The sequence below is a fragment of the Nelumbo nucifera genome, chromosome 7 (assembly GCF_055504915.1).
Source record: "Nelumbo nucifera cultivar China Antique chromosome 7, China Antique-T2T, whole genome shotgun sequence".
NCBI classification, from domain to species: domain Eukaryota; kingdom Viridiplantae; phylum Streptophyta; class Magnoliopsida; order Proteales; family Nelumbonaceae; genus Nelumbo; species Nelumbo nucifera.
In genome coordinates, this window is record NC_142655.1 from 8,404,005 (window position 1) to 8,430,300 (window position 26,296).

The following is a 26,296-nucleotide window of genomic DNA, read 5'->3' on the forward strand; positions in this document are numbered from 1 at the left end:
CTATAAATATATTGATTTACAAATTTGTGTTAATTTTACATTAAGTAATCAATAATCTAATTTGTTGAGTTTTTTTTGGGAGGGTGGAGGTGGCGGTTGTAATGAATATTTGTTCTAATGGTGGTGGAGATATGCTTGGTTTTTAATGATTATTGATTAGATTAATCAATAACCTAAAAATGCTGTCGGCGGTCCTCATTGAGTCGTCCAGGCTCCACAGTACTACTGCCTATAACCAATTTGGTAGTTTGTTCTAATGCCTCTGCATTGTGATTCATTAATCCTCAACAACTTTACCCATGCTCGGATGGGTGGGTAAGTTTCATTTAAATTGTGCAAATGGAAATGAGTGAATTTGAACTTTCAGGCTTTTCTTTTTGTTTTTGTAAATTCTTTCCATTTTTTTGTTGTTTCTTTTATCATCCCATCCCATCACATCAAGCTGTAAGGTTTCGATAATTTTTTGGCAAATTATTCATCCAATTATCTGGCGAAGTATTTCTTGATAAATATTTATTTGGGTAAGTGCAGTTATCAGTGTTCTTTTATTTCTTATATAAGATTATATAATGACCGTTTTATCTATAATACGGTCATTATTGAAGAAATAATATTGTCCTATCATAAATTAGAATTTAGCATGGTCTCATGACTCATGAGGGTATTACTTACCCAGATAAATAAATCACTCAGAATTCATTCTTTTCTGTGGGACCCACCAACTTACCGTCTAAGTTCTAACCGCTCCCAACTATCACGAAGGTTGCTGCTGATTGCTAGATTCAAATTCAAAGTATCCATATGTAACACAGTGTATTGTCTGAGATCCACCACCCCCAAACCTGCCTACCAAATAAGCCACCATCACTTGGTTGTGAACTGGGATATTTGATCCATTGAATCCATCATTTAACCAGGACCCAGGAAGTTAACTTGATCACCAGTTCAACAGTCTGGCAGCATTACTTACTAGTGACGTGATTTCTCTTGTTTGAATTGTTTAGTGTTGAATCTCTTACTAACCTTCTTAAGTTGGTATATTGACTTTATAAATAGGTATGTCGCCTTTCAAATAAAAGAAGCCAATTATAGAGTCAATAATTTCTCTTTGTCAATGGATTTCTGTGGTTTAGAAAGTGAACGATGAGATTCTAGAATTTAGACAGTGTGGAGTTGCTTTTGTTTGATCAGGTTGCTTACCATGTTTTTTCGAATCATATTCTCCATGGTGTGGCCTACTCTCACTTAGTGGAATAGGACCCACTTAAGTATTAAGAGTGAATCCCATTTCAATATCTTGATTAGGGTTATCAATGGGTCGGGCAGACTCAACAGACCCGAATCAAACTAATTTAATTATAATTGACTCTTATTTGTTACACCTGATTGTCCCAATACAAACCCTGGATTTGGCTTCTCATCTAATAAAAAATGGGTTTGACTATAATATTGGAAGGACATGATATCTAAAAAATTCGCGATTAATCGACTAGTATAGTTAACCAATCAGGTGTATTTATCAAAATTCATGAGATTTTGATTGTCAAATCTCTTTTTCTATCCTGACCCAGATCAGACCCACCCGACCAATTTAATAATTTTAATGGATGTCACTAAAATTAAAAGTTATTTTGGGGGTATTATATAATATGCATCGTTTTTCTTATTGCCAGTTCTAAAAATAAATCAAAACCATCTGATAAAAAAAAATACATTTTTGGTCATGTATGTGTTTTTTGTTTTAAAAACTGAAACACAAATACATGTTCATGAATTCTTGGTTTCCAAATAAATATTTCCTTCTAATTAATCTCATATTCTATAAATCATATTATCTCTACACTATAAAATCTGTTTTTATTTTAAAAGCCATTATTTTGATGATTTCAAAAAGATGTATTATTTTCTGAAACAAAACCAATTTATTCTTTTCTTTTCTGATATAGAAATTTCAAGAAAAAAAAGAAAAATGTTGTATTGTTGTATTACACCCATTCGTTGTTGTTCTTAGAAAGCTATAGGTGTATATCTTTAGTGTAATGCTTATAATTATTCGTTAAACTGAAAGTTAGATCAGGTGGGGTGGGCCTATCTCAATTGTTGGAGTTGGCCCACCCTAAGTGTGGATAAAAATGTGAATGGATGACATGAAAATTAAAATCTATTATTTTTAAAATGATTTAGAATGATGCAAGGTGTCTGAGTGGCTGGCCTTAATGTCTGTAGTGAGATCCGTTTCAATATCTGGAACCTCCTTATTGGGGGCCCAACTCAAGTATGGGCGAAACATAATGATGATTGCAATTTAAATTATTAAAAATTATTGGAATTCACTCATTGTGTTCTGAAATGATGTGAAATGGGCCTTCTCATGGATTGGAACTACCTCAATTGGATAGGGTCCATTGAGTATAATAGAGATAGAATTTAATTTAGCTGGTTCCTACAATCCTACGACTGCTACAATACAAATGAAGAAAATCATTTAATTCAATTTTCCTTTGTACAAGAAAAATAATAAAAAGAATAATGATTTAGGATATCTCTAATTATTGTTTAAAACAAAAGCACGTCTTTAGGCTGAGTTTGGTTTGATAGAAAAATGAGAAATAAACAGAATGTGAAATTTGTTGAGAAGCTTCGGTCAGGTTTCTGTTTCTCTCATATTTTTCTGTCAAACCAAACACAGGCTAAAGAATAACTTCATTTATAAAGAATTGGTGGTGTGCAAATCACTCACACATTTTCCTTGACAGGGATGTCAGTGGGTAGGGTTAAATGGTAAGCCCATGCCAATTGCCAGCTGACCCTGTCGGTTTCTGGTCAAGTCAACCATAATTTAGTATTAGGCCGAATTACAATGTCTGCCAAACGAACGAATTGACGATTGATTATAGACATATCCTTCGCGAGAAGCAAATTGGTTAGCAAACAAGAGTCACCTGTTTTGTGGATGCCTTGGCCCTTGGAGGAGATTCTCCCTATAAGTTATAGGTTCTTAATCTTCTAGTGTTTTTTTTTTTAAAAAATGGTATTAGGCTGAGTTTGGGTTAGTGTCAAAATTATAATTGGGTTGGGACTGGTTTTTTACTCTTCCAAATAGATTAAGACCCAAACCGATTTTTTGTAATTAATAATATGTGAAGGTCTCCTTATATTTTTGTTATATTTTATATTTAAGTGGGTGGATTTTATAGACATATATAAGGTAATTTTGATTGAAAAAAAGTTGGTTTATCAACGTATAAACAACTCATTATTTACTGTCATTTTTATTAAGGCTCAGTTTGGAAAAATAACATAAAATATAAGATTTTATACTCTACATATTTGCATTTGTACTCCTTCCAAATCAGTCTAAGGTTATATTTCAAGAGTGAAGTTCCAACTATGAAGCTGTTGTATTATCAGGTCAAGCCCAATATCCCAATTAATAATGGGTACAATTCTAGTTCTATTTAGAATTCATTAATAATCAATTCAAGAGTGGCCCATCCTATCTTGAACAACACCCAATCTATTGAGTATCTGTTCATGATAATACTGTTCCAACATGATTTTCTTTGCACTCTCACCCCTGAAACTAGAACCCTCCATGTCTTTAATGAATAAGGTTTAGTTGAATGCTTTAATTGTTTAGCGTGTTGTGGAATCAATGGTAAAATTTTGTCGGTGTTAAATATATGGAGCCCATAAATTTAATACTAACGTAAAATCTCATAATTGATTCAACAGCCCGTTAAACAGCTAAAGCGTTCAACTAATCTGAATTATCTTTAATGTGTGGACACAGACCATCTTGGATGAAATTGGTTGGGTTTAACTGTAAACCCATCTTGACCCGAGGGTTTTGTTTCTTTAGCCAAAATGTGATCGGATTAGGGTTAAAGGTAAACCGGTTTTTAACCCTACCGTTGACATCCCTAAATAGTAAAATGTGAATATAGTATAGGTACAGTAGACGTACTGTATTCGAGGCGGGCCGGATCGGGTTCGACAATTACATCCATCTAACTAGTCGGGTTGCAGTAGCCTCAGGCTTCGATGAGAGTTGTTGGCGTCGTGTGGTTCAACCCTTCGAATGCGTGCCTTGATAACATTTAAAATTGTGGATCCGCCGTCCATGACTTGACCGGTCAAAGCTCGATTTATGGTTCAGTCCATCCCACAAATTTTTATTGGTTCACCGTCAAAGGTCGATTGGATTTGGATCTGTAAAAATTAAAACCTCCATAAAATAAATGAAAAAGATAATGTTTTATTATAGTTGGCAATTGGGCTGTACTGCAATTGCTCCAACGTTTAAATCCTTCCTCTTTCTGTCTCTTTCTTCCCCTACTCCTTGTCCAGCCCATCACTTCATTCGTACGCCCGAGGGCCAGGCCCAAGCCCAACTTTTCACGTGGTCGACTCCTAATCAATGAGCAGCCTAAATACATCTGGTTTTGGGCTCTAACGACGTTGTTTTTTGGGTGAAGTAATTTGACCTTTGGGAAACACCAGCCACACCATGTTCGTTCGTACTTCTTGCCGGAGCTAAAAGATGGTGTTATTACTGGGGGCCCACCTTAACATCAATGCGGAGACCGTGGATTTTGCTTTGGGTGGCTGTTGGTGCTTGGATCAAGTTGGAACTTCATTGAAAATTTTGGGGGCAAAAGTGGGACCCATGCTCATTATGTCGATTTAATTCTCTCTGCCTTTTTGCAATGATAATGGATGGAATTAGTGAGATTTAACCCAAATCATGGATGCTCTAAAGGTAGGTTAGAGGAGGACCCACATTGGACATTGCCTCCGTGGGGGTATATTAATATTATAAAAAGGCAAAGCTACTGTGCCCGGGGCGGGGGTATGTAATTAGTTATTAGTGGAGTTATAATGCTTGTCTCAAAAAAGGGTGGAGTTATAAATTATAATGCATATGTTCCCTCATCAGATTAATCATCTCTAATGCATCATCATTAATCTATTACACTTATTGATCTTTATTCAATTTTTGATTGCTTTCTTTTTACTTATATTTAATTACATATTTTTTTTTTTAGGTTTAATTGAATTTTAATAAAAATTCCATCAGTATGACTTGCTTTATACCATTGATTCACTGCCCGCATAAAAAAGAGAAAGGTTGTATTAGATGGGCAATTGATATTGAAACATTTGTCAAATTTTTATAGTTGAGTATTGATAGATGGAGATTAAAAGTGAATTTTATTTGATACCAAAATATGCCAGCCGCATATTGAGAACATCTCCTCGTAAATTTAACATTTATGTACATAAAATATTCTTAATGTACTACTGAATGCTATGTGTACAGAGACAAGAAGGCATCAGAATATTTCTGTCAGCCATTAAAACTCTAACCCTTAATCACTCAATTGAACCCTTTTGGATTTATTTTTCAAATATTTATTGGCATTCAAGAATGGAAGCGTAAAGTTGAAACTTGGCAACATACCGCCTATGTCAATTAAATATAGGAGTCTCTATAATGCTTCAGAGGTCCATACATAAATAAACTAAACTGAAAGCTTAAACCAACAATAATCCTATGCTTCAATGGTAAAGTGAACCAACGACCAAAGAGTAGAACGCCCTACTGTGTCACTAGAATGAAGGCCAAGAGAGGATTATATGACGAATTGAAAGAGAAGTCCAAGAAGATTTGCCAAGAGAAAGTTGACATGCCCAGAAAAACAGATACTTTGGGCATAAAAAAAGGAAGATGTTATTGGCGAGCAACTCTTGTGGCTTACAGACCAGAGAGAGAGAGAGATGTTGCAGGTTTATTGTCAAATTACTAAGCAGTTAATTCGGTTGAAGTTCAACCCAGGCCCCAGGCCTAAACTGAGCCTTACCAAATAGTATTTGGGTTGGGTTTGGGCTCGGGTACGGCTGGGTCAGGATAAATGGATTTGGGTGGATTCGTTTGGTTTGAAATAAACTTATTATTATATATTTTTATAAAGTCATCTTTGGTTTTATGACCCAATTTAAGAGTAGAATTGATTAAAGATATTATAAAATGAATTTGATGTATATATACATATATTCATGTATATAATTATTAAAAAGATATTTTTATATAAATTTAATACGAATATTTATGTATTTGTTCAGTCAGGTTTGGATTGGGCCGGGCCCAAGTCAGGTTGGGCCAGGCTCAGGCTACCCAAGACTTAACCCAAAACCAACCCAAATTTAGGCCAGACTAGAGTTTTCTAGCCTAAACCCAGCCCACAGCTCTAAAACTCAGACCTAATCTGTTTAAAAACTCGAGTTGGGTTAGGTCAGATTCATCCAAATTGCAACCGTAGGCCTGGTAGGCTGGTACTTACAGACCCTATAGGGTTTGGGTCGGGACAGGTTCTCGCATTTTCTTATCTTCCCCGGCCCACCCCAACCCAATCCATTGAAAAAAAAAAGTTCTTTTCAATCTCAAATCAGGGAGGAGTTGGGGGGGGGGGGGGGTCTCTGAAGAGTGGTACAAGTCAGATGGTTATAGGCATTTTTGATTCTGAATTCTGAATGAGGATGATGCGCCTTGACCAGACTCCAGACTGTCGGTCCAATAGGAGGTCCTCGTAGAGACTATTTGAACCAAGCCATGTCTCCAATTTCCTTCAGGTCCCAGCCCATGTGTGTAATTGATTCTGTTGTTGAAATTTCAAACTTCCACTATGAATTTCATGCAATTGAGGAAAAAACTTAAAAAACTCACATGGGTGCCTGCTTTTCGGCTAACAACTGATGAACTAAAACCTTTCCAGCTTCCAGCCTTCCAAGCTTGAATCTAAGTAGCCGGCCCCTATAGGGGTGCAACTTGGGCTGTGCCAATCTGTGCACGAATTGATTCAGCCCACATATTTATATCATCAATTTTTAGTGTTAATTTAATGACCAACATGAACCCAAATCCAACTAGAATGCACCAAATTCTAGTGCAGTTTGAGCTCAAATTAAATAGTTCAGATTTGACTTTGGGCTTAGGCGTTAGGCCCAATTTTAAGATTGGGCTTAGATTGAGATCAGACTCATGTCAACCGCACCAATGTGGGATATATATTTTCGCCTTAGAGATTTGGGAATGGCCCCATCTGAAGTCCATTCTTACCGCCTGACCAAGCGACAGCGCCAGTACAGTTACTAATGACTTTAAGGCTTAAGCCCAGCCCAACGTTTCAACACTTCCTAAAAATAGAATGAAAAAAGAAATCGCGAAAAGCGACTCCACTGGGGATCGAACCCAGAATCTCTGGTTCCGTAGACCAGCGCCTTATCCATTGGGCCATGGAGTCATTATTTTCATTTAGTGAAGAAGACCATATATCTAGTCGAATGAAGTTGAACAGCCACCGTCGAAGGTGTTCCATTAAAGCAACAAGAGTCACCTCCGGCGGCCATCAAAAACATCTCCATCATCGGACAAGAAGGAAAACATCATAAGCAACGCCGAGATATCATCAGGGTTCGTGTATCTCATCCTTTCCACTAACACAACAATCAAAGTATTTCTTCTTGTAGGCACCGTCGAAGGTGTTCCATTCCTCCTGCACCATGTTTTGTTTCAGATTGTAAAGCCCAATACAGGTTTGGAAGGAATCTGATTTCGATTAGCAAATCATGCAAGAACTGTTTTACTGCTGTCGGTTCTTATGTTTGCTTCACTGTTGGATCTTCTTACATTCAAATGGACTAGACAGAGATTGACCAAGTGCATCAATGGTGCCATTACCTCAGGCTGATTAAAAAATAAAGAGATAATCTCCTTCAATTTCATTGCATCTTTGTTATTCAATGCATTGATTGAGCTATTTAAAATCAATATATGAAGTTTAACTGCAAATAGAGTTTAGAGATTGGGAGTGAATTTCCTGGGGAAAAAAAACGCAGATTTTTTTGGGGGAGACTGGAGAGAGAGAGAGAGAGTTTTCTGGAAAGGAAAGCAATGGGTGAAAGAGAGAAAGTCAAAGTTTTAGGTATTAGAACTTTAGAAGGATGTCAGGAGACAGGAGAGAGGTGAAACTATAGTGATTGAATTAAAAACATGATTCCATATCTGGAAAAAGATAAGCTCCTCTATCTTGAATCAAAAAGTTTGAAATAGATTTTTCTAATTGAGAAACATGTCTTTTAAGGATGAGCTTCCTTATTCTAGCACCTGTAATTGCATCTTTCTGCAATGTAAACAAAAATGGGGAGCAGTTTGGAGAGATGGTTGCAACTAGCTGAACTTTAATATTCATTTACTATTTTACTGTCAATGGCAAGCTGAAGTTAGGCATTTGGGGTACAATATCTGAATATAGCTACTGGTAAAAATAAATGCAAAAGGAGCTACGAATGCGTCCTTTAGTGTTTTCCACTGTGCTTTACAAAACAAAACTTCATCTGCTTCACATTCTGTTCAAAGGGTACTATTTATTGGCAGAAAATGGTGAAGATGTTGAACTACTACATATATCATCTTTTTTCTTGTGAGCAAACAGTACATAGTGGGATACAAAATATGAAAGCTTTATTTTGTGCTTCAACCAACTGCCTTCAAAAGGAACACAGATGATAGGTTGAAGCTCATAGATGAGATAATGGATCGCTTATGCTGCTGCAACACAGGAAAGCAGCTTTGGGAAGAGTCAAAGGTTCATTTTCTAGACAGTTGATTGGCAACTGAGCTCCACAGCTGGTTGGATAAATATTATTAAGGTTGTGCACAATTTTTTATTGTCTTTTCAGTTCTGACTTCTGAGCATGTAATCCACATAGATTTGTTTATTGTTTGTCAGTTCTGAGCTTGTTGTATTAGATGGTTGGTGAATAAAATATGCTTCTTCTGTTTCAAATGAGAAAACAATGTACTTTTAAGCAATAATTAATGCTTCAGAAGACTTCCAAAATCCAAACCAGCCTTTGGTTCTGTATTTTCAAGATAAGATGACACCCAGAAAGTAAATGTGAATTAACAGTGCACCAACATCTAAATTAGCTAGGTTGATTATCAATCCAGGCTGTCCAGTGCGTGTCTTGCATTCTCAGACTGTAGACCTGCCCCCCCCCCCCCCCCAAATGATGTGCTAAGATCAAGTTGATTCTCAATGAATCCAAACCATCCAAATTACATGCAAGATATGATTGGTGATTTAGGGCACCATGTGGAGAGTAGTTTTTGGTTTCAATTAATCAAATTGTTGGTAGAGTTCCAAAGGAGGTGGTAAGCTAATTGATCCACCTGGATATTTCAACATTTGATTGATGCATCAATCTGTCATCAAGATAGAACGATTGATTTGGGCCTTTTCATTAGCATGTCATGCCATGATCGAGATTGCTGAATTTGTTGTGAAGATTGATTGATTGTTAACTAGATCTGAGGGAAAGATGTCTGGTTAGGTGATCCCAAAAGAAAGTTGGCAGCATTAAATTTATTGGCCAAACAGGATTTATGTTGTCCACCCCATATAGTTGGGATGAGATATGATGATGATAATATTGTATTTCTTGCAAAAGAAAAAAAGGAACAGGATCTATGTATCACATGGCCACATCCACATGGGGATGGATTCATTTAACAATGATGATATGACATGAGAAGGGAAGGAGGGGTTACAATTTGCCAATTTCTAATTAATCCATCCCGACCCACCCAACTCACCCATTCACAATCCACCCAAACCCACCCATTTACTTATTGTGTTGGACATGGGTTAAACCACCAATTAAGTAAAGTAAAATGGGTTGAGTTATGGTTTCCCATTGTGTCAACCAAAACCGAACGCAATCTCTCTCCCTCTTTCTCACTTCTCACTCTGTATAATAAACTAACGGGTGGGACTGTGTCAGGGAGGGATTGGGTTGGGTTCAAATGCATCCTTAATGGGTTTGTTTGTCTCATTTGCTTTTACCGACAGTGCAAATTTTTCATCTAAAAATCTGATGCAAAATTTGCACCACATTCCTCATAGGCTCATACCTCAATTCTCTCATATAAAGTGGAGATCATGATATCATCTTATTTCCTGCCATGCACACTCTCAAAATCCTATAACTCTTTCTCCAATCTCTTTTCATATAAAATAGGGACCACATTATTTTATAGCAGCGTAAATAAAACAAATTAAGCCAGCTTTAGGCTAGGTATCTTATCTGTTATTATGGAAAGATATCTCTAGTTTACCAGTTACACTGTCATCAACTACGATTCGATCGAGTATTCTCTATCAGTCTATCCGTCTCCGTCTAATCCTCTTAGCCTTGAATCTGAAATCTGAATATTTCAATTTTATTCTATTCTAGGCAGATCCAACCACTGACAGGTCCAAGCGGTATAGACCTGATAAGGTAGACTGGCCACTTTGGTCTCTGTATACTTGATGACCCTCAGAAAAGACAAACTCATAAGGATCTATCCTTATCCACAAGTGTAGTAGGCGTATGGCAAGTGAAGAGTGAACCCCCTCTTACCCAAGAAAACAAGAACAAGAGACACAACAGCCTCTTTAATAATCAAACCCGGTTTGGTTTGCATATAAGCTTGCTTAGGCCCAGCCAATTTGTTTTCCTGAGCACACCCTGAAAAGGTAAAGTGGAGAACCCATCTTCTCACAATGTCAATGTTTCAAAGCCCACACCCATTAAAGATTGATCCATTCATGGAAGAGCTTTTTTGTTAATCATTCCTGTAATATGAAAGTAGTGAGAAAAGGTTGTCTGGAAAATGGGCCCAGCTCTTTACTGCATGTGGTCCATGACAAATTGGTCCAGAGCCCAGACCTAGGAAGAAGCTGTTCATATACAGGGGGAAAAGATTTTCCAGGGAATTTGTAGGACCCCACATTAAGAAATTATTAAAAAGAAGACGAAAAGACATCACTTGCCATGCATGAAAAGGAAAATGTGTGATCTGGGAGATTTGCCAATTATCCTATTGCAATAGTTGGTTAGCTCCAAGATCAAATCTGAAATCCCAAAAGAATCATGAATCATCTCTACATCTGTCAATGGATTATGGACCTGCTCTGGTTCGGGAATCCGGATACTGTGGATACAGTCCCAAACCGATTATTAATTTGATTCTATAAAATAGACTCAGAAAAAGTATAGTTGGGTCGGATCTAATTAGTCCCGATTGTACTTGTCATCTATACATAGCCTATCATCATAATGACTGGAAAGTTGAAACTTCAATTTTGATTATTGATAGGAAAAAGTTTATGCTACCGAAAACGAATAATACCGAAAGAGCTTTAGCCAATAAATCCCCTCCCCCTGAATTCGATAAAAAACCACCTGACTGATTAGCATTTTATGATGGTTGATTGGTTGAAATTTTTTTCTGAAAAGTACAGATTTGTCCAATGCAGATTTTTGATTCACACTGCAGGGCTATAAACATTCAAATGGACCGATACCTATACTCTATGCATTTATGCCTGTCTGTGAATTGGCATTAATTCCAAGTTGATACCTACTCCGACCTATATTAAACTTACAAATTCTGACCCAAGGGATATTGGCCATTCTCTCAATTTTTTTTTTCGGTATCATGCCTTTTCAATATTATAATCCAACCCATTTTCATTATATAACCTGAATGAAAATGAGAGTAAATAGTAAGCTAAAACAAATGTTTTTTACCCAAAATATTTTATATATTATTTATGAAATTTACCCATATTAACATAACCAATTTGGATCTGAATTGATTTGGAAAAGAAAGAACCAATCACGACCCAGGACACAAATCAATAACCAGTTGATTCAATTGGTCCGGTTCTATTGGGTAACCCGACCCATTTGCATCTCTCTGCTCATATCAAATCACAGCAATTGATGTAGCTGTTGGATCATTAGATCATATATGTAGCTTACTAGTATAGACCTTGATAGCTTATATTACATTATTGCTATTAAAGCTGATAGGGTGAAATTTTTTTTACTCCGAGTCTGTTTCCTCCAGAAGCTCTCTTAGGCATCGCCAAGACGCCAACCAATCCAAGCCCATATTAGTGCTGGGCCCAAGCCTACTAATTTCAGACCTTCAATTATAACAATGTTTACTCATCATTATTCGAGTACCTATCATCCGGTATCAACTTATACCGTCCGCCTGCTTTCCAGGTTTCCTGCTCCCGTTGTCTTATATGTGGCTGGCATCACTGTCTTTTTATTCCGGCGACCCCACCGAGTCCTCGGAGACACAGTCGGCGAGCCGGGCCCATCAGCTCCTCGGAAAGGTAGTTCGTCCTTCGTCGTCTCATGAATGCACAGGGCAGAGGGTTTAATAACCTGAGGGCTGATGCCCCGATAAACGGGCCAGCCCACCGGGATTGAGGAATTTCAGGCAAGATTCAGGTTCAGGCTGAACTCCGGCTTGGGCTAGCTTAAATCTACAAAAAAACCTGGGCCCGGGCCTGTCAGGCTTAAGTCTTAAAGCTTTCCCTTGCAGCCCGACCGACCAATAGCTTTTACAACATAGTAAAGTGCTGCGGCCTGCGGGCCTCTGGCCATACAAGGACCGCTTAATAGAGGTTACTGCTTCACTTTGACCAACCAAACAGTTAATGATTGTCAAAAAGAATTAAATAAAAAATGAAAAAAAAAGCAAATCTATTGAATTTTCATGTACAATTTCCATGGTCTATAATCACAGATGAGAAAAGAGAAATCATGGTGACAAAAAAGTAGTAATTATAGAACAAAAAGTCACTCCAATCAATTACCGGATCTGTCCAGTCTCTCACTGTTGCAATATTTTATAGATCAAGTTGTCATTTTTGCTGCATTTACACTAAAATATTGCAAAACCATTGGATTGGAATCTCCTATTTCGGGCAGTGTTTTTTTTGTATACTATACTACTATAGTAATCAAAACCCAAAGATTAAAGAGATTCTAATCCAATGGGCTAGAGTCCCATCTGTGCCCTTGAAAAATCTGGACCCACTATCTCATATATTGACAAGAAAATTTATTATCCTCCAGCTCCAAGTTCCTATCCCCATCCTGGCAATCTGGCATCCTCCAAGAGTCAATTATATAGGACAAAATATGGGGGATTGGTATGGTATACCATAATTATGGTTTATGAGAGTTGAATAGTAGGGGAGACCGGTAAACCTATGATTCCAATTCACTCGGCATCCTCCATCCAGTGGGCATGAGCATTGAACATTGAACAGATTCCCAATCCCCATATTACTTGATAAATTTCTTTATCCTGTAGTTTTAGCACAGTTCACAAAATCAAGTACATTTGGATTTGCAGCCCCCCAAGGCCAACTCTTAAACTAATCCCTCGTTTTGTTTGTTGATGTTTTGGTCTCTCTCTCCTCTCTCAAGGATTCTCCAATCCGAACTTCATGGGGTATCTGTCTTGCAGAGCTGACTCTGCCATCCTCACCGCCAATTCCCACTCCGCCACCAGCAGCGGCGCCACCACCTCTAAAGCCAAGAAGAACAAGCACAAGGAAGAATCAGAGAAGCCCGTTAAAATCCAACAGTTCGAATATTGTGACCTTGAAGCAGCCACAAGTGGTTTCTCAGAGCAGAAGCTTCTGGGTAGAGGTAGCCATGGCTGCGTCTACAAAGGGGTGCTCCGGAGTGGCCGCCTCGTGGCCGTGAAGAAACCCTCTAGAGGCGCTACCCCACGCGTTGCGTCGTCGGCGGACAGCACTAATGAAGTGGACAACGAGATTGATATCCTCTCCAAGCTTTACAGCCCTCGGCTTGTGAATTTGGTGGGGTTCACCAACGACTCAAAGGACCGGCTTTTGGTCGTGGAGTTCATGAGCAACGGTACCCTTTACGACGTCATTCATACCAGTCCTCGTCCGCCTAATTGGGGTCGAAGAATTCGGCTTGCCCTTCAGACTGCTAAGGCTATCGATACCCTTCATTCGTCCATTCCTCCGGTAATTCACAGAGATATCAAGTCAGCTAATGTCTTAATTGATCGAAATTTCAATGCTCGGTTGGGTGATTTCGGTCTGGCATTGCGCTGCCATGTTGATGATTTCCGACTCCGGTCGACGCCGCCTGCCGGCACAATCGGATACCTAGATCCCTGCTATGTTACGCCGGATAATCTGAGTACAAAGACAGATGTTTTCAGTTTTGGTATTCTCCTTTTGGAGATTATCAGTGGTAGGAAGGCAATCGATGTTGGGTATTCTCCTCCTTCAATTGTCGACTGGGCTGTACCACTTATTCGGAAAGGGAAGCTTCTTGCTGTCTATGATCCAAGAATTCCTCCTCCAAAGGACCCCTCTGTGGGGAAGCAACTGGCGGTGCTCGCAGCCAAGTGCGTGCGGTCAAGCAAGGAGCGTCGCCCTACGATGAAGGAGATAGTCGAGTACCTTACTGTTCTGAGTAAGACGATTCCACTCCATTCATGGAATGGCTTCTCTGTTAATCCATGCATGATGGTAGATGCAGTGGGTCGCCCTGTTGGACCCGAAGCGACCCATTTGAGTTCAAGGTCAAGGCAGCAAGGAGGAGAGAGTGGAGACGTGGGGGATACGAAAAGTTCTCGGCAATTGAGGAATTCCAGAAGGGTATACTCTGATTTGGGCTTTGGTTCAAGGAACAATTTAATGGACCTCCTGGCGGGGAGGGAAGGAGATTCCAGTTTCCGGGGTGAGGCAGATGGAGCTCAGTCTGTTCCTGTAGTAATGCAGGGCTGTGGCTATAGAATGGGAAGCGGAGGATTTGTTGGCAGGCGGAAAATTCAGTCTGTCGCTCATGGTTATGATGGAGATGGCATCTCCCGATTAAGGAGAAATCGAACTGTTGGAGGAAGCTTAGAGACATTTACTAGAAGGAATGGGTTTGATTGTCAGGATAACAGGGCAGCTAGTGCTCAAGCAAGAGACCCTGTCTAGTTCTTCTTGAGGTTTAGTTGAATGGCCATTTTCATCTCTTGTTGCAATTTGACAAGGGAACAAGGCTTACATTCACATCCTTCACTTTCTGGTACATCACATTGGTGTAGAGTAGTAAGTAGTTCATTTATGTAAGGCTTTCTCTCAAAGGCCTCCTTTTATGTTCATAAATTATTGTGTTGTTGAATTATCATCACAGATTTAAAAGGATTGGCACATCTCTGATGTTCCTTTTAAATTTTTTGATCTGTTTTTTCCTATTCATTTTCATTTTATGTTATCTTATTCCCAATGTTAAGGCTATTGGAAATGCTAAATTCATTTAACTTACATAGAACTTGAAACATTTGAGTCATCAGTAATTGTTCTGTTCTTCTGTTGAATTTTGATGTGTATTTCTTTAGTTCTCCCTGTTTACAGTTTGCTATCATCATTATCTTGTTTTTATTGTTGGATTAGCATCTCTGTACAATGTAAACCAGTTAATATCTATTATACTGGATATTTGGCAGGATTTTGTGACTCAAATTTTATACTCTGTTTCACTCACTTTTATTTGTATCTCTTGAAAAGAGTACTAGAATTCAGATGGAACTTTACCAGTTAACCATTAATTGGATGTAGATAAATGTTAGATAAAAGATTTCTGTAATTTATATAAATAGTTTTATTACCACTCCATTAGATCAGTATAATTTCTTAGTTTGAAAAGTTGCACTGTATCTTGTCTCTGGTTTTGGGCCTGGCATGTAATTTCTTATGGCATACCCATCTCTGATTATTGGGAACAATGGTATTGGTGAAGTTTCAAAATGTAAAGCATGAATCTGCAGCCTGGATTCTGAATTCTGAGTGATGGTCCCTCCTAATGCTCAAATGCTAGAGGCTAATAAGTCCTGAGCCAATATATCAGGCTCCAAAGTGTGATATTTTGCAACTTTTTATGTGATGATGGAAAAGAGAGCTTATATATAAGGCTTCAAAGGGTTGATAAGATGTCATATATTCAGGGAATGGTTTCTCGGTGCTTGTTTAGAAATTTTTGATGGTGTATTTCATATGGCTGTTCTATTAATCAACATGGATCTGCTTATATCGTGGGTTTCGTTTACTTCTTGTGGGCATGTGATGGATAAGATGGAGCCATGTCAAAGCTCCAGCAGTACTGAGAGACATCAATTGCTGAACACCTAACATCTTTGGATATATATAACAAAGCAAGGATGGTGACAAAATCTGACATTACAAGAGTTGACTGCAAGTAATATAGGATAGTCATCTAAAAGATCGGGTACCTTGAACTTGTTCCAAGGTTTTTTTTTCTTTGCATCTTTGTACTTTCAGAAGAAATTAATAGATAAACATTTGTTGGCATCTGTCATTATTCTTGTTATGGCTATTATTGTTTTGGTTTCCATGTGTTTTAACAGTTGCTAAACAATAATTTCATTCATCTACAGTACTATCATATTATTTGAGACACTGAACTGAGATTCTCATGACAAGTGGAGCAGCATTGTCATCTGGATCTGATTATAATATTTGCTTCTTCCCTTGAGAAGAATATGTTCTTTGATCTATAACAATTTATCCTGGTTATGGGGTTGTGACTAAGTTTCTGTGAGGTTAATAACCTGAATCTAGCTTTTCTCACCATGATTTCTTTAAATGTCATTACATACCAGAAGAATTTGAGAGAAAAACCTTTTTTTTTTGCCATCTCTTACATTTCATACTGGGTCAACTATTGATGGACCTAAGAAATTCCATGCTGACTTTTTGATTTTTAGATACCAGAAGAATTGAAGAGACTTACTTTTATTGTCATCTCTTACACTTTCCACCTAAGCAATTCCATGCTGACTTTTGATGCAATAAGGACCAAGTTGTTGGTTGGTACATTTGATTTGTTAAGAGTGTTAGATCTTTCCTCCTAGACCAACTAAATAGCTTGTTAGACCACATCATTCACTGCAATTGCTAACCGAAAACAGTGGGTGCTCATGATTTATAATTCTATACTTGGTAATCTCTAATAGTATAATGATTGTAGTAGGAAACAAAATATACCCATCATCCATATAATCTTGAATTTTCTTATAATACATGAAAATTCCATGGGGATATAAATTACTACATTGTTATATTTTGTATCTTTCTCATGAATAAAATACTCTCCACTATCCAGTCTTTGTTAATACCATGTGCATGCCTGTACATAAATTGTACATACAATTAATAATTAACTCCTATTCTTTGTTTATACCTTTCACGCAAGCATGTGAAGAATTATTTTATGTTATACGTACATCGTACTTGTCATTGTCTCCATAATCAAAGCATTTCTACCTGGTAAGATACCAACTCTGGTGAAGGTGCCAACGCCAACTCGCTGACCAGTAAAGTTTCAGTTGGTTGTTGTGAATTTGGATCTATTCCCACCTTCATCAGAGTTGGCATGGGTTTGAGGTTTGGGGGATGGTGCTTGTAACCCATTTGCTAGAAAAAAATGATAATACAAACTCTTTTATATGAGGTTCTTTTTAATTGCCTCTGGAAAACTGGGTTGTGAAGTTATAACAATTGATATTTAATACAAAATCTGTAGATATTAAGTATGCATTTGAGAAGCATCCATACCATTCAATTGAAAGCATTTGTTCATATTATGTTGTTTTATCTTTTGGGTTGTGGGTAAACCTGGAATGGGGACGATTTGGGTCTTTTCTTGTATTGAGTACTACATTCTAATGCTGTTAGACATGCTCAGAACATGCAAAACCTTTGAAGGTAAAAGTGGATCTTGAAAGAGAATATTTGTTTTCTGCATCAGGTCATTCTATCCAGAAGCCAACCAAATGGCAAAAACAAACGACCCTATTGCAAATACGGACTACAACAGACAATGCTAGAGTTCAGTTGGTTACACACGGGAAGAGGGTGTGATAGGGATGGTTCAATCCTGATTCCTGAAACAAAATATAGGGTGTCCCTACCCAGAAGCAACAAGTCAGGAATTATATTCCTTCCTCAAGTTATGGCTTTACAGCTCATAACTTCACATTTGCATGTGCTGCATTCTTCATCTTCACTTCTCCATTACTGAAAATTCATATTTTAGTTGCCAAGCACATATAGTGATATAGATACGTCCCTCTCTCTCTCTCTCTCTGGTTGTTAATCCCAATATCCAGCCAGGCTACACCATCAGGGAGAAACCAAGCTCTTCAAGGGGAAAAAGGTGTAACATCACCGTCGACAGAGAAAAATTTGCCGTCTTTGACCCGAGAGAGCTCGGCCCCCCAAATGGCCACGAGACGACCAACCCGTTGCTTGCGTCTACATTCTGCATTCATTGCTTGTTGAATTTCTGTTCCGTTTCTGGACCGTCCAAAATCCAAATTACTTTTCCAGCAGGCATGTTCAGAATTGTATGCGCTTCCTTTCAATTCCTAACACAGTGCTAAAACTTTGTGTGTGGGGCCCAATACAGATTTTAAGAGATACATGGGAATTCATCTAAGGTAATCTAGGATATGGTAGGTAAAGTGTTTAAAACTCACCATCACTTTTAGCATTTCTATTAAATTTATTATAACTTTTCAAAATGTCTAAAACTTACCATGTCACTAATTTGACGTTAAACAGATTAAATTGGTGTTAATATATTACTATTTGATCTTTTATAGAAAAATATAAAATGTATATATATTTTCAAACATAAAATACATAAAAAATCAGAAATTGTAAAAAATATAAAACGTTATAGAAATTACAAACAAAATAAAAATTATTTTTAAATTATAGAAACTATAGAAATTGAAAAACAAAGCTAGAAAATAAAAATTGTAGAAAAAAAACTCAAAATTATAGAAAAAATACAGAAATTGAAATAAATATAAAAAAAATACAGGAAAGTTTATAGATTCTAGAAAATAAAAAAAATGTAAAGAAATAGAAATTATAAAAAACATTAAAAATGCAAAAAAAAACAATAAAGTTTAAAACTGAAAAAGACAAAAAAAACTCGAAAAATATAGAGATTGGATAAAAATAGGAAGTGCAAATATACATCAAATGAAAAAATTATATAGAAAAGAGTAATAAATTATAGAAAACAAGAAAATGATACTTTTTTTTTCAAACAAATCAATTACAAAAAATAAATAAAGTAATAAAAAATTAAAAATTTTAGAAAAAAAAGAAATGCTCATTTATATATTAGAAAAAATAAAAAATTGCAGATAAACTAATAAAATGATAAAAATTTTCAGCATAACCAAACAAAAATTTTCAAAAAATATTTCAATATTCCAAGGGATATTGCAATAAATTTTCAAAAAATATTTTAGACAATCAGATAAAAATTTACAAAATTATTTTTGCATAAATTTATAAAGCCCTCAATGAAGTTTTACATTCTAGATTCAAGTTGTAAAAATTTACAATACAATGCAAATATTTCAAAACACTAGAAATCTCTAAAATTTTTTTATCATTATATCTGTTCCTCCACATCTTCAAAGCAGAAATATGAGCGAGTGAGAGAGGGATAGTGGTGGTGTGGCAGCGGCCTTCAAACAGTAGATCTAAGCGATAGACAAAGAGAATGTGGTGCCCACGTATTATAGATTTGAGCAAGAGAGGGTGGTGTAGCACCCACCTATTGTAGATATGAGTGAGAGAGGGTGATGCAGCATCTAGGAGATCTGAGCAAAGAGAGCGGTGCGGCACCCACCTACTATAGATATGAGTGAAGGTGGGTGGTGTGGCGTCTTGGAGACCTAAGCAAAGAGAGGGCGGTGTGGTGCCCATCTACTATAGATCTGAGAGAGAGAGGGTGGTGTGACGTCTACCTTAGAGATCTAAGTGAAAAGAGAGAGAGAGAGAGACTATGAATGACCAGAAGATCTGAGCGAGATGATCGATGCGGCATCTAGAGACCCGAGTGAAGAGAAAGAGAGAGATGGTGCAGGGCTGGAAATTCTGAGTGACAGAGGCAAAGAGAAGATCAACAAAATGAGAGAGAGAGAGAGAGAGAGAGAGTTTTAGGAGAATAAATCTAACACTAAATGAGCCTTTTTCTCTAATTCACGGGCAGTTTGGTCATGAGAAACAACTTCTATTAGTGAATATTAACCGTTCTTTAACAGGTGGTGAGTTTTGGAAAAAAAAAAATTTTTACTGACATGGGGTTCCCTGGACGTTTTGAAAAGTTATGATGAGTTTAAGAGAAATGCTGAAAAGTCAAGGTAAGTTTTAGACAATTTCCCTAAATCTTAAAAAAACATCAATAATATTGTTCAAAAGACTAAAAATCTACTTTAATGGCTTGTATGATACATTGCAACCAACATACCATACATGAACCAATTATAATCTACATTGTTATGTGGAATGCAGATGAGCCTACTCTTATAATTTAATGAGTATTAAACATATCATATCAATACTTTGAATCTTAAACCCATCCAATTATAATCTACGTTGGTATGGGAATGCAGCGGAACCTACTATTATAATTTAATGAGTATTAAATATATCATATCAATAATTTGAATCTTAAGCCCATCCAAGGTCTGTAGGTTATGGTTTAGGGATGACAATTAACAATATATGGTGGGGGTGGGGACAAGGATGGGGATTAATAAGAATCCCAGGGGTTGGGAATCGGGATTGGGGATGGGAATGAAGTCTCTGCCCCGCCCTGACTCCAATTAAATATATATTATTTATTTATCAAAATATATTTAAAATATTAATTATATTTTAAAATTTTCTTTTATTTTAAGTAAATTTATTTTTCCAAAAATATTATTAGTAAAACATTTTGGGGGATTTGGGTCCCTGTGGAGAACCTAACTCCTTTGAGAATGGGGATGGAAGACAACTTTTAACTCCGACAAGGATCGGAGTCGGGGATAGGAATATGATCCTGGGCTGAATCCGCCCTCTTGCCATTCCTAGTATGGTTTTACAAGTGTATTTAGTTTCTATCAATGTTTGGTGCTCAGATGTATGGATTTAACTTACATTACGGAGAAGGCCATGCTTGTCATTAGTGATCCATATCTTAGCAGAGTGCCTGGATAATTAGGCTTCCTTAGCTAACTAAGCTAAAAGCGAAGGAATTTTTCATTGATTGCACGAGATAGCCAGCATGCGAAGAAAGCAGCATCAGCAAGATACGAAGCAAAGGAGCAAAGAAACAAGTAAGAAAATTTGGTTGATACTGTAAGGCATGGCTTTAAAACTGGATCGGACCACTTGACTCGGGAACTGGTTGTGGCTCTGGGCTTGGCTTTAAACTCTAAAACTGTTTGACTTGGGGTACAGTTGGACCAGTAGTCAAAGCGATTTGATTTTCCAAACCATGCTGTATGGTAAGCCCGTCCAACAAGGACCGATTCAAGTTTAATTAGGTTAGAACTGAATAATTAAGACTTGAACCGGGTCTAGCATGATTCTTGGATCTGGTGTATTAAATGGTTGACTTTGTAATCCTTGCGTTGGGTATTTATTTAATTATTTGTGAAGAATCAGAATGGAAAAAGGTTAGGTCCGTATTCTGTCTGACCCAGGACCCGGGATAGCCGGGAGTACGGGACTATTATATCATTGTAAACAGCAGGTTCATTCATGATTCATCTGGTGTACGCCTTGCTTATTTTAAGGACTACCTTTAAATATTAAATGAATTTTGTAAAACAACACCGCATTAACCGGCCCATTTAAGGAAGGAGCTGAGTTTCAGTCAGGACAGCTTATATACTTTATTTCATGAGGAGATATTCTCAATACAAGGTTGGAAAAGGCTGGTAGAACAGTGTGGGCATGAATTTGCCCTGATTGAAGCCGGTTTCGGAAGGAAGAAGCTTTGGGAGTTATGCAGGCTTGAAAATTGAAATGCTTCATGAGATTAGAAAGGTCCAGACGTCAAAACTTTATAAGGAATCCCATTTTTTTTTTCTGGATAACATTTATTTATTTTTTACCCTTTTTCTTTTCTGCTCATGCACTAATTTCTGCATGTGGACGGGGCCGATCTAGTCTAGTTACTACTTGCTAATAAAGAAAACGAGAGTCTATTTATCAGCATCCAAGGCCCCTTTAGCTGTATATGAGGTTATTCTCTTTTTCCTCCTAGACTTAAGAAGGCTACGTTTGGGAGTGTTTAAAAATAAGTGTTTATTTTAAAAATAAGGCATTATTTTTTAAGTTCAAGTTCCCATCTTTTTTAAGTGTTTATACAATAAGTACTTATTCAATTTTTTCTTCTAAAATTATCCTTGGTTAAATTTTAAAATACCACTTATAAAATTAGCTTTAATTGAATTTTATAAAAGCATTTTTAATTATATAAAAAAATTCTTACAAAAGCACCTTTACAGAAGCATTTTTATAAAAATACTTTTATGGAAACACTTTTACCAAAGTACTTTTGTAAAAGCACTTTTATGAAAGCACTTCCATAAAAGTATTTTTATAAAAGTGCTTCGTAAAAGTGCTTTCAAAGGGTATATTTTGAAAATTTGAAAGCAAATGAAGGACAAAATAGTCACAAATGCTTATAAGTGCTTATTAGAGAAAAAGGCTACCAAATGCCCAATATAAAATAAGTAGAGGTGTAAATCGGGCCGTGTCGGGAATGTTGGCCATGCTGGGCCTGGGGTTTTAGGTCCATGAGCTGGCACCGCGGCACGACCCATATATACTATTTATATATATTTATATAATATTATATAATAATATATTAATAAAATAAATATTTTTTTTAATTTTATTACACTAGTTTATTTAATTATTGTATATATAAGTAATTGCATACACAAAATTCATATAAAATTAAAATTTTAAGTTTTTTGTCATTTTTTTTTAAATAAATAGCTTTGGCCCGATGCATGGCCCAACTTGGCCCGATGCATGGCCCAACTTGGCCCAAAGCTTTGCCTGCAGCACGACACATCACAACACGGGCTTGCAAGAGGCCTAGGTCATTCTAAATTTTTCATTGGGGAGGGCAGCATGGCCCATGACGGCCCACGGGCCAACACGGCATGGCCTGCACTTTGCGTAGGCCGCCACAACCCACTTTACACCTCTAAAAATAAACACTTAAAAAAGTTGGGTGCCAAATACAAATAAGTACTTATTTGAATAAACACTTATTTTTAACTTAAACACTCCCAAACATGGCCTTACTAAAGTTGTGGCACACAGAAGAGAAGAGTGAAGTTGATATGAGAACTTGCCACTGATAAAGTTATCTTATCTGCAATATAATAGAGCTTTCAACCCTCCGGTCTGTTTAAAAGTTTAATCTTGGGGCTTGGTGTTTGGTGAGCCTCATTAATTGAGTGAGTAATGGATGAGTGGTGTGGTGCTGGTTTTATCATGGACACTACATTCTACAGACCGTTTGATCCTTATGCAGTCGCATCATATCATTCTTAGCTTCTAACCACCAAATAATTTGACCATTTTTCAACCCTTTATTTGTTCTGATGTAAATTCAAGGATTCCATCATAAAAGAGGCAAAACGTGTACAAGGGGTCAGCCTGAGTCATCTCCTCATAACCCTTTCATTAGAGGGGAAATGATGGTGAGTGATAGTAACTAGCTAGAGTTGGACTTTCAGCAAAGCCTTTTAACTCAATAAGATGAGAAAGCAAGCTAACCCAACTACTACTTGAGATGTGATGACCATGGTTCACACAAGCATGATCTTACGACCTTTAATTAAACATGGATGAAAACCTTAATTTGTAGAAGTGAATTAATATCATAGCTACTCGATTCGTCTGATTATCAAGTGAGTTCATTTTCCGAGTACAGACACTCTCTTTATCTCTCATTACTTGCAGCACTTGGGATTGCCAAAATGCTGAAACCAAACCAAGAAAAGAAAAAGAAACCACCTTTTCCATTGATCAAGGCGCTGTCTACAGGCATGATGCATAAAGCTAACAAGTAATGTCAAGCCCAAGGGGAGATGAATTTGTTGGACTTAGTGCATCTTCTGGTCTCCCAACTGATGCTTTACTTTATTTTATTGGCAAGGCATGGCTGTCCTCTTCTTTAGCATGAACAGTTTGTCCTTGTCTCTATTATATTGCCCCATCAAGGAAAAGAAGATCCCGGCCTATGGGTTTTTTCCCTTTGAAATGTAATAGCCCTTCTGGAAGGCTGTAATTGAATTAGTAAAAGCACAAATTACAAGTTGCTGGCGGGAAGGAAGGTGTATGGAAGTGTGAGCTGCTCATAACAACAGGCACAACACAGTCGGAGCAGGAGAAGTTGATGAATAGTCTGTTGAGTGAGGAGACCTTTGGGCCAACAATGGCAAATCGCAAATCATTCCTCTTGGAAGCTCCTAACAGAGACAAGCTTGCATGGGTAGAGAAGCAATCAAGGAAAGCACACGGATATAGAACCCAACTGCAACAAGTAGCAACTCAAATGTTGTTAAATGAACAAACATCTGGAAGGTAGAAATTCCATTTCACACCTGTTACAACTTACAACAATGGGTGTAATATGGATTAGTACAACCAGAACCAACTCACAGAAACTCTGAAATTCATCAATTAAGCATTACAAGGGTCAATACCCAATGTTGGTCCCAGCTACATTCATCCAGCCACACATCGGAAATATCGGTGATATAAAGTACAAGAAGAGATCGATGTTCCTGGCCTCAGGCATTTTTTAATGGCAAATTTGCATGGAGAAGTCTTGGCGGACAAGCATGAGAACACTAGTTTGAATCGATCGGCTAGAGTCCGGATCTCCAATTCAATCGGCCAGCGGTCACTTTGTGCAAAATAATATTTGGTGATGTTTACCGATCAATAACAGTATCTTTTGCAGCAGGAGGGACAGTCCCAGCAGCAGCTGAGTTCTGAGACTTCTGAGTGATGGGCCATCTCCATGGCTGTTCGTTTAGCTTTTAACTATGAGAAATGATATTACCAGAGCAAAACTACATATCAGAACAAATGCTGAAAAGGTGGTCTTGATCATTTCTAGTAGTCTATACTGGTGAAAATGTGAACCTGATGTCGTCCAAAGGCACGGCAAAGAGTATCACTGCGTACTGGACCTTTGGTCCCACTCCAACAAGACAGTATCAGCCATCTCTGCACCTGCGCTGATGGTGTACTGCTGCATTGGTCTCTGTCTGATGTTTGATCCATGGATATTTTCTCTTGCCCGTGTGAATCTGGGCTCAATCTGAACCTGGCCTTTCAGTTGGCCTCGATTAGGGTTTTAAATTTGGTCCGATTCTGTTTCTGGGCTTATTTCAATGCCTATTATTTATTTTTTATTGCATTCTTTGTTTTTGACTTGGAGTTCATACGGTTTAGGTGTTTGGTGGTGCTTTTCCTTTTTAAACGGGTTTTTGAATAAGCACTTTTTCAATAATTGCTTATTAGATAAATATATTTTGAGCGGTTGTTGAACTTTTGAATAAGCACTTTTTTTCTTTGTAAAAGGACTTCTCCAAAACGTAAGAAAGAAGCCCGAAACCCAAAATTTTGCTTCTTCTAAATGCGCTTGTTGGACTTTTGGGGTGTTTATAGGCAATAACGCTGAAGCTCTTATTAGAGGCCGTCCCAAACGCAGCCCTTGGGTTGGCCTCCCAAGTCCCAACTAGGGTAATTGCACCTCTGGAGTACAGGGTACACAATGGAGGTTGTTTAGGGTGAACAGCCTCTGGAGCAGATGATGGAGGGGTTAACAACTATTTTGCTGGTTTCCATTATCTGGGTTTAATGGAGGTTGTTTACTACTGTCCAAATGAATCGTCGGTTTCGGATATGAGCTGATCCTTGGACCAACTATATTCGTGGTTGATCTTTAATCTTTCGAAGTACTGAAACTTTGTTATGGGCCCAGGCCATTTTAAGTGTCAAATACAAAAAAATAAAAGACCATTTTAAGTGTCCTTCACGCCCATATTTAAAGACTAAATTGCCTTTCCATTAAAACCCTCTTTTTCTGTTTCTTTCTTTCTTGGAAAAGCAATACTAATAGTTTCTTTAGAACTAATAGCTACTGCTCAGCCCTTCTTGTCTCCTAAGTGCTTTAATGCTTTATTATTTACTTTTCTCGGATTGCCTGATTTTGAGCCTACCTTGCCAGCTTGGTCATCTTGATAAAAACATGTAACATAATTCCTATTGTCATTATAAGAGAAAAGGAGGAAAAGACTAAGGGTCAATGTTTCAATTGAATCAATATTTCACATTGTATCAGGTGAAGATCAGGCACAAGAAAATAACAGAATTTGTAACCAGACATGGCTACCAAAGAGGAATCTTTTCTTGAGGTGCTACACTCTTCATTTCATCTTAATCATGTATTGAATCTTTCATTCAATAAAGTGAAATTGCAACTTGATGGTAAC

The 26,296-nt window shown here is 37.4% G+C and overlaps 1 protein-coding gene and 1 non-coding gene across 2 annotated transcripts; one reads left to right on the forward strand and one right to left on the reverse strand.

Moving 5' to 3' along the window:
* Nucleotides 1-7,231: 7,231 nt before the first annotated feature.
* Nucleotides 7,232-7,304, reverse strand: TRNAR-ACG (transfer RNA arginine (anticodon ACG)). Its single transcript has one exon. It is a non-coding gene; the product is annotated as a tRNA-Arg (tRNA).
* Nucleotides 7,305-13,086: 5,782 nt separating this feature from the next.
* Nucleotides 13,087-15,215, forward strand: LOC104613420 (serine/threonine-protein kinase-like protein At3g51990). The gene has a single exon (XM_010281224.3). It carries the CDS (start codon nt 13,365-13,367, stop codon nt 14,883-14,885), a length of 1,521 nt encoding a protein of 506 aa, XP_010279526.1. The 5' UTR covers nt 13,087-13,364; the 3' UTR covers nt 14,886-15,215.
* Nucleotides 15,216-26,296: the final 11,081 nt, after the last annotated feature.